This window comes from Aedes albopictus, chromosome 3 (assembly GCF_035046485.1).
Source record: "Aedes albopictus strain Foshan chromosome 3, AalbF5, whole genome shotgun sequence".
Classification (NCBI taxonomy): Eukaryota; Metazoa; Arthropoda; class Insecta; order Diptera; family Culicidae; genus Aedes; species Aedes albopictus.
Genome location: NC_085138.1, coordinates 131,970,666 through 131,980,170, shown reverse-complemented (window position 1 = coordinate 131,980,170; position 9,505 = coordinate 131,970,666). Strand labels below are relative to the sequence as shown.

At 40.3% G+C, this 9,505-nt stretch overlaps 2 protein-coding genes across 2 annotated transcripts; both read right to left on the bottom strand.

The window, feature by feature from the left end:
- Nucleotides 1-1,130: 1,130 nt before the first annotated feature.
- On the bottom strand, nucleotides 1,131-2,014 carry LOC109406687 (larval cuticle protein 9). The gene is made up of 3 exons (XM_019679739.4): nucleotides 1,636-2,014; nucleotides 1,394-1,566; nucleotides 1,131-1,331 (listed from the first exon to the last, which is right to left on the bottom strand). Exons 1-3 carry the CDS (start codon nucleotides 1,782-1,784, stop codon nucleotides 1,258-1,260), a joined length of 396 nt encoding a protein of 131 aa, XP_019535284.2. The 5' UTR covers nucleotides 1,785-2,014; the 3' UTR covers nucleotides 1,131-1,257.
- A 600-nt stretch (nucleotides 2,015-2,614) lies between these two features.
- Nucleotides 2,615-3,643, bottom strand: LOC109622387 (flexible cuticle protein 12). Its single transcript, XM_029858976.2, has 3 exons — nucleotides 3,133-3,643; nucleotides 2,885-3,057; nucleotides 2,615-2,797 (listed from the first exon to the last, which is right to left on the bottom strand). The coding sequence occupies exons 1-3, from the start codon at nucleotides 3,291-3,293 to the stop codon at nucleotides 2,721-2,723; spliced, it is 411 nt and encodes a 136-aa protein (XP_029714836.1). The 5' UTR covers nucleotides 3,294-3,643; the 3' UTR covers nucleotides 2,615-2,720.
- Nucleotides 3,644-9,505: the final 5,862 nt, after the last annotated feature.

The following is a 9,505-nucleotide window of genomic DNA, read 5'->3' as shown; positions in this document are numbered from 1 at the left end:
TTAAACTTGTTTCACATTAGACCGAAAACAATATAAAATGTCGGGTCTAATTTTACCAAATGTTGGACTTCTGTTAGACCCACATCAGATAACTGTTGAATTTAGTTAGGTTTAGTGTTCAAAATAATATGATAGACTTATATCGGTGTCAACTGAGACGTAGAACGGAGTCGATGAAACGAATGGCTCGACGAGGAATGCAGAGCGGTTTTGGAGGAGAAGGACGCAGCGCGGACGGTAATGCTGAGGCATGGAACCCGACAGAATGTGGAGCGATACACACAGAAGCGAAAGCAGCAGACCTGCCTCTTCCAGGAGAAAAAGTGCCGCCTGTAAGAAGGGGAGTGCGAGGTACTGGAACTGCTGTGCCGTTCCCAAGAAACACGAAAGTTCTACAAGAAGCTCAGCGCATCCCGCAAAATCTGCAGGGATGAAGACGGGAGCCTCCTGATGGACGGACGTGAGGTGATCGAAAGGTGGAAGCAGCACTTTAACGAGCACGTGAATGGCGAAGCGAATGTTGGAACGGGGGATCAAGACAGCGGAGGAAATGACTATGTTGGTGCAGCAGAGAATGGAAACGAACCAACTCTCACGCTGATGTCAGTTAATAATGCCATTCATCAGCTCAAAAACAACAAAGCGGCTAGCAAGGACGGTGTCGCAGGAGATCTCATCAAGATGGTTCCGGAAAAGTTGACCGCCTGTCTGCACCGGTTAGTAGTCAAGATTTGGGAAACCGAAAAGCTACCAGAGGAGTGAAAGGAAGGGATAATCTGTCCCATCCACAAGAAAGGCGAAAAGTTAATGTGTGAGAACTATCGAGCGATTACCATTTTGAATGCCGCCTACAAAGAATCCCAGATCATCCGTCGGCTATTCGCCTATAGTTAAATGAGTTCGTGGGAAGTTACCAGGCCGGTTTAATCGACGGCCGGTCGACAACGGACCAGGTCTTCACCGTACGGCAAAACCTCCAGAAATGTCGTGAATACCAGGTCCCAACTCACGCTTTGTCACATTTTACTGTCACTTCTGTTTATGCAGCATTTGCTACCATTTTTGTATGTATATGTTTTATATAGCTTTGTATTTGTAGAAGGATATTGATCACATTTAATTTGATGCAGTGCATCTTCCTCGTATGCCGGGTTCCTCAACCACTGCGAAATGTATAAATAAGTTTATTGATACTTAAGCTTCGTTTAAGTTTGTATTGATTATTTTCTATGTTAAATAATATGTTATACTAGTAGTTTATCCAATCAACGAAGCCAATACTTTTGGGTCAATATGTTGTGGACCTTCTGGAAACAGGGGTTCATCACCAACTGAAAATAAAGTGGACAAATAATACAAAACAAATCACATTCCCAATGGCAAAGAAACATACCGATCACAGTTGGATGATATCCGTCTTCGTCCGAATAATAGGACACAGTGTACTTGACTCCGTTGGGCGCCACAAAGCTGTACAACCCGTTTATTACTAGAACCTCTCGACCGTCAGGCAAGGTCTTCTTATAAGCGTTCGACCGCACTTCCCGCCCGTCACTCAGTTGGTAGCTGAAAGTTTAAAAATCGCCAATATTCACTTTTCTTTTTCACTAGAATAAATAAAAATCGAAACAAAACCTCCAATTAAATTCATCGGTTGCATGATTGTTGGATTCGGTGACAACTTTCAGCTGAGAATCGGCTTCATTGCCCGCCAAAGCAGCAGCTTGGATCAAAGATACAACAAACAAGGTCACGATCACGACCATCAAGAACGGGTGAACCATCTTCACGCACAGCCTTAAGGCGCCACTTCTGTTCGCGAGATGCGGTGGCTGACGACTGAACTTAAAACCGATACTAATTTACGTTAATGCATGTGGAGACACCATTCTGGTGATAATAACGGAAAAGAAGAATCAACTGAGCAAAACTTGTTCGCTTGCAGTTCTGTTTATGGGGAAGGGAGGCGGACGCGAATCTGACGAAGAATATCGAATTATTTAGCAACAGGTTTTGGACTTTTGAGCTTTAAATCATTCGATGACGTACTGCTTTGTTACTGTGTTTTGCTAGTGAAGAAAAAAAGTGTGTTTATATGAATTCTTCTGCATTGATACATTAGAATAATTAAATTAAAGTGGAATACAAACTACACAAATCAAGTCAAACTAATGCCACAAAAATACTCAACTGTCTTTAATAAATGGTAAAAATAATAATAATGAATGCATTATCCAGTTATGAAAGTGCTGGTCTGCAAATAAAATATAATTGAATGTGACTGAGAGCAATTTAACAAAAATTACAACATTGAAAACGGCCTCAGGGGTTTGGACGATTCCGACATCCATGTGTTAAACGTTATATTTTCAGAGATTTTTGAAGGAAATAAATCAGTCAACGTTTATTATACGTTTATTATACCATTATTGTTTAATTAGCATTTTAGTATAGGCCCGCCTATATTATCCAAAAAATATATGCGGAGAGTTTATCGATTGGAAGTAGGTGTCCGATGTCTGATTTTTCTCGCATGTTTTGTGGGTCATGCTGAAGTTATGTTATGGTTCTCGAACTACTTTTAGTTTCTCTCATCAAATTGATACAGTTGCAGTGTATTGCGAATGTGTTTATTCTTGTTCGTTATTGCTAGCTATAGCTTATTGTTAGAAAATGTTCGTAATCTTTCAATTGTTCGTAAAAAAGTCTTTCTATCCATGTTATCCAATTAGTGAGGCTAACACTTTTGGATCGATTCCCAGGGCAGGCAATTCAGGAACCAGCTGATTGTTTCCAACTGTAGAGCAATCAAAAGTAAAAAAAATCAAAAAAAATCAAAATTTCAAAAAAAAAGTACAACTATTGAACTTTACACAATACGTACCGGTGATAGTTGGATGATACCCATTTTCATCTGCGTAATAAGAAACTGTATACTTGATTCCATCGGGTGCCACGAAGCTATATTGTCCATTAATCACCAAAATCTCTCGACCGTCCGCAAGAAGCTTTTTATATGCGTTTGAACGAACTTCCCGACCATCACTTAGTTGGTAACTGAAAGTTGAGAAATCAACAATTATAAAACTATTGTGGCACATGCACCAGTTGAAAAGTAAATAAATACTAAACCTCCAATCAAACTCATCAACCGCATGATTGTTAGTTTCGCTGACTATCTTCAGCTGAGAATCCGCTTTTTCACCCGCCGGCGCAGCATGGGCCGACAGCACAACCAAGGTCAGTATCACTACGACCGAAAACGCTTGGGCCATCTTCATAGCACCGCTCATGCTACCTACTAATTGCGGTAACACTTCTTTTCACGAGATGCGCTGGACGCTGACTGATTTTGTGGCTGAGCCTAATTCACGCCTATGCGATTGAAGACAAAAAAGAATCAACCGAACAAAACTAGTAAACACGTGACTAGATTGTGGAAGGGACGTGTTTGAAGAGGAGTGGTATTCAATTATCATTTTCGCTCCCGCGAATTTATTCGCGTAATCTTATTGCACCGTTTGCATTCCCTTCTGCCATTTATGATCAAGGAGGTTACATCGTGGAATGAACCAAACATTCTATGAAAACTTCATGAAAATCGTATATTACATATACACATACAGGGTGTTAGGTTCCTGAGTGCAAACTTTTTAAAGGGTGATAGAATACCATCAAAGGTGAAAAAAATGTTCAACGCATATGGTCAAACCTCAACCGTTACGTAGTTATTGAACTTCCGATGTTTTTGACTCTTATTGCCTTAACTGGCCATAACTTGAAAATAGTCAAACTTATCGCAGTTTGTTTGCCCTTATTCGAAAGATTATTGAATTTTCTATCAAATGGCATCTTTGAATCGATTGGTTTAGTTAAATAACTAAGTTTTCTAGAACAAATAGCTGAAAAGTAGTGTGTTTTAATTTATTTTTGTCAATGATCTTTGAAACATGCGTAATAAATTAATATTCTTTCTTTGGCAAAGGTGTGGCCCCTGTTCCACTCTACAATTCGTTCTTTGCCACCAAACTTCTAGCTCTTATCGTTTTCCTGCAATTTCGATTTGAATGTGCGGCACAGTGCGCAAAAAAGTGCTTGCCTTGACAGTTGCAAATTTATGATCTGAAATGCGATGTTTAACTACACAAAACGCTACAACGGACCAGATGTTCGCCATCCGCCAGGTGTTGCAGAAATGCCGCGAATACAACGTGCCCACAAATCACTTGTTCATCGATTTCAAATCGGCGTATGATACAATCGATCGAGAACAGAATGGCAAATTATGCACGAGTACGGATTCCCGGATAAACTGACACGGTTGATCAAGGCGACGATGGATCAAGTGATGTGCGTAGTTCGAGTATCAGGGACACTCTCGAGTCCCTTCGAATCTCGTAGAGTGTTACGGCAAGGTGATGGTCTTTCGTGCTTGCTGTTCAACATTGCTTTAGAGGGTGTAATTAGGAGAGCGGGGATAAACACGAGTGGAACGATTTTCACGAAGTCCGTTCAGCTGCTTGGTTTCGCTGATGATATTGATATTATAGCTCGCAAATTTGAGACGATGGCGGAAACGTGCATCCGACTAAAGAGTAAAGCCAGGCGAATCGGATTAGTCATTAATGTGTCGAAGACAAAGTACATGATGGCAAAGGGCTCCAGGGAGGAATCACCGCGCCCGCCACCCCGAATTCATATCGACGGTGATGAAATCGAGGCGGTTGAAGAATTCGTGTACTTGGGCTCACTGGTGACCGCCGACAACGACACCAGCAGGGAAATTCAGAGGTGCATTAGACCGGTCGTCTAAGAGGACCAACGCACCCTTGGAGTTTCCGAACGGAAGGTGTTGCGTACCATCTACGGCGGAGTGCAGATGGAAGACGGGACTTGGAGAAGGCGAATGAACCACGAGCTGCATCAGCTGCTGAGAGAACCAACCATCGTTCATACCGCGAAAATCGGGAGGCTACGGTGGGCGGGTCACGTCATCAGGATGTCAGATAGAAACCCGACTAAAATGGTTCTCGAGAGTCAAGACGTGGAGCGCAGCGAGCTAGGTGGGTCGACCAAGTAGAGGACGATCTGCGGACCCTACGCAGAGTGCGGAACTGGAGAAAAACAGCCATGGACCGAGTGGAATGCAGCCGGCTACTATGTACAGCAGAGGCCATCCCGGCCTTGGCCTGATCGGTAAGTATGGTAACCAATTGACACTTACAGCTGAAAATATTCTATCAAGACCATTGACCGGAGCAAAAATCTACATTTCTTCAAAATGATCCATAATAGCGTCAAACGATCAGTTTCAGAGTCACATTATGGATCACTGTTGAAAGTCACATTAGTTTAGTATTTGAATCCCAGAGTCAAGCAATACTTCGATAAATAGATACATAGGGGCCGTTCATAAACCACGTAGACTTTTTGGGGGGAGGGGGGTCTGGCCAAAGTCTACGTTCCACACAAATTTCAAAACTTTTGTATGGACAAGAGTCTACGAGGAGGTGTTCCGAGATGACCAAATTTTCTTCTACGTAGTTTATGAATAGTCCCATACATATCTTATCCAAGGTGAATGGGCGATTTTTATAACAAATTCGACAGATTTCGACACTTTTAGGGCTTACACCTGCAGAAGTAGCTTCTTATGGAATTCGGCTATTTTCTGGCAGTTGTGAGAAGACAACTCTGTCGTTGCATTATAATATACATTTGATTTTCACATTTAGCTCTTGCAAATCACATTTTACCTCAGAAAATAAATAGCACCATGCTATAAAAATGAATATCGTGCCAATAACATATATTTTGAGCCAGATAGGGATGTGGAACCATCTCGGCAGGGCTCCTATTTTGGGCACATTTCTCCAATAACTCAGTCAATTTGGAATCAATCAACACAATTTTTGGAAAACGATGAGATACGTATCTTATTTATCTATCCGTGTACAAAATTTCAAGTAAATAGGTTTGGAATTGATTAAGTTAAAGCGGAAAGTGCCCAAAATACCACGCCTAGCGAGCGAGACTCTTAGGGTCGGCACGTTTTGCTGGTCAACAACCCAAGTAAAACACTATTTTGCTTTTTCACTTTCTATTATTTTTTCTGAACTTACTGTGTGTGTGGAGTGTCGGTGTGTGGTGTGGAACGTTGCGGCCGGCCGGAAGTGGAGCACTTGAGGGGGTTTCCTGCGGGTGTCCTGGGCGTTTAGAGGACCGACGGGCTTGAACGGGATGACTAGGTACGCGGCACAACCTTCGTGCTTGATATTGCCACTTGGGGTGGTATGTTGGACGTTAACCAACGGGCTCAGCGGGGAATGCCGAGGGCTGTGGGTGATCACGGATTGTTCTGAGCGTTGGAGGGTCCTCAATGCCGGACGGGACTTCTGGCTGTCCAGGCAGGCCACTAGCCGAACGGAAAACGTTGTTCGGGCCTCCTAGGCGGCGGACGGGATGCCTTACAGGTGTTCACGGGCCACGGGTGGCCACTACCAGGCTGAATAGGCCTATGATAACGGGTCCTATGGAAAGTAGGGTTATCGGCGAGGTTTTACCAGGACTACTGGGCGTATCGTTAACGGAATCACCAAATTATTCTTTATTGGTTCATACCTGATTCAATATTCACTTGGATCGAATGTTATATAACTTTCCGATCAACTAGCTAACTTGGATACTTCCAACGGTTATTTCAACTGTAATTGACTTTTGGCTCTAAAGCGAACTATTTACCTCAAGAGGTCAGAACGGAAAGACTTTGCTCTTCGCTTCGTTCGACCCAGTAGCCTGTCTCTCTCTTGCCTTTTCCCCATTCCCCTTTGAATTTCCCTTTTTGACGTGGATATGTCATGGCAGCTCTTCCCCTTTTTGGCTCATTTTGTGTATGTGTTGTGTTAGGTCTGTTCAGTGTAGGGGGATCGTGTTTTAACAAATTTTGTTCTGATTTTATTAATTATCCTTTTATAACATTTACCAACATACAATATACTTAATTTACTAACAAAATACAAATAACAGAATGTCAATTTACTAACAATTTACTATAACTATATCAACAAATACTAACAAATTTATTCTTAAGAACTAATAAACAAAGTTAGCGTTTCTCAACGGTAACACCAATATGGTTATAATCATGCCAGCCGTTGAATTCAAGGACTATAACATTATACAAGCTTGCTTCTATGTTTATCGAACTGTTTTTGATTGATAGATCTTAAAAATAAAATAAAAAAAAAGTTTGGCTCGATTATCCGGAAATTCGATTATCCGGGGTGGATTTTTTTCGGAGTCATCCGGATAATCGAGTTCGACCTGTATATTTTATCGCCTTCATAGGATTTGATTAGCTTACGTTCTGGTAGCACATGATCATGCAAATTTGAAAGTTTTTTTTTTTCAATTTACAGAAACTGTTTCATTTTTTGATCAAAATAAGGTTGCGGTGCCTAAGTGATCGATTTTAGTTAACTCTTTGTCGTTTAGAGATGCTTTCAAGTTCCTTATTCAATTTAAATCAGTCTGGCTTCATGTCAGAGAGTAAAAAATTCGAAGATTAAAAGTGAAGATTGACATTCTCATTTTTTCATTCGTGTTTGGTCACATTCATTGTCAGCTGAATACCTCTCTTTTTCATTCAATTCTCTGTCACGAATATTTTTTCGCACATCGGAAAATGTACAATTTCTGTTAACAGGCGCATAATCCGACTTTATGGACAAATAGAGCAGATAATTAGTATTCTAATTAACTCCTATACACAAGTTTTGAGGTGATTGGAAGTATAATCGGGAGTTACGGTTTAGTTATATTCCTCAGTGAAAATTGTCAGTGACAGAAAAATGAATGAATAAGTGAGAAAATTCATTCACCAAAATGAATTTTATTTTGATCCCTCAGTTGAGAATTTTCAAAATTCACGTTGAATTTCACTCATTAAAAATGAAAATTTTAAACTCTGTCATGTAACACTTTAAAACACCACACATTTAAGGTATTCTACCACACATTTTAGAAATAAAGAGAACGAAGAATTTATACAAAGTCTTTGAAATAAATAGTTTTAATTTTATGCTTCTGCAGAACCTTTCAAACAGATTGAGTTGACAATGTTGTTCTACGGCGAAAGGAGTTTTCAAAATTATTATACTGCCGCATGGCCAGATGAGTCAGATGAGGTCTTGAAATTTCTAAAAGATCACCCGAGCAGAGGAGAATAGCAAATTGATAACAGAATCACATAGCCTGTTTTTATATCATAATTTGTTATTGTTAACTTATAAAAATATATCTTTTTAATGACGTGTTTTGTTAGGTAATCTAATTTTGTTATGTTTAAGTTATTGGGATATATCCACAAGATAACATTTTAATAATATATTTGTTGTAAAACAAGTTTAGATATTATTCTACTTTAAAGAATGTACTAATATGTATGACGGGCTTGGTGGTCTAGTGGCTACCGCTTCTGATTCGTATGCAGAAGGTCATGGGTTCAATCCCTGGCCCGTCCCTTTTCATCCTACTTTGTATCTTTCTATCCACTTCCTCTATCTCTCTCTTCTCTACATATGCAACTCATGTATATTCATATGTTCATAGCCATCGCTAGAACCAGAAACGAATTGGAAAAAAGTCGTTTCCCTCCCTTCTAATTTCCGCAGAAATTAGTTTCAATATTGAATATTCTCCAGTTAGTCTGTTAGTTTGTAACATTATAAATCTTGAGATAAATTAATTAAGGAAAATTCTGATTTCTAGAAATAACTCAGTCCTTTCACCAAGAGAGTATTTGTAATTTAAAAAAATGGCTCTAATTAAGACATTTATTACAATATCGGCCAAGCATTCGCGACCCACCAAAAATTAGCCCACGAGTGGGTCGCGACCCATAGTTTGAGAAACGCTGCTATAAGATGCTGCTACCCACGTTACGCCCACCGCGTTTTCCAGTCTGTCCTCTAACCAATTTAGCTCATTTTTTTGTGTAGGATGAGTATAAAGTAAGCACTAACTGCACTTAAAAAATCAGCTGGATTGGATGTCAGACAGCTAAGAATATGCGGTGGAAGTAAAGTAGGTGGCAGCGTTTTATAAAAGACTCGACTGTGCAAGGGTTGCAGATGAAATCCAAATATGCCCCGAAAATTGATCTTCGTGAATTGGGTAATTGAGTAATAGCGTAACAATGAAGAACTAATGTATCACATTGAACCCAGCCTTCCGAAAATGCCAATCACATAGCGGGTTCCCGATTGGATAAACCTTATTCAAATTGCGATCTACTCACCTTTTGCTTTTTTCAGGGAAAACCCCGCCGTAACGAAGATTATTCAGCAAAATCTAGTGCCAATTAGTTCATGTTCTGGTGAACTTGATTAGCGAGCCAATAAATCATCATAGGAACGCTATAAATCTCGACTCATCAAGTGCTCAACAATGGAAGCGTGAAATAAGAGCTCAATGAAAAAAAAAACGCTGCTCAAAATCTGCAATC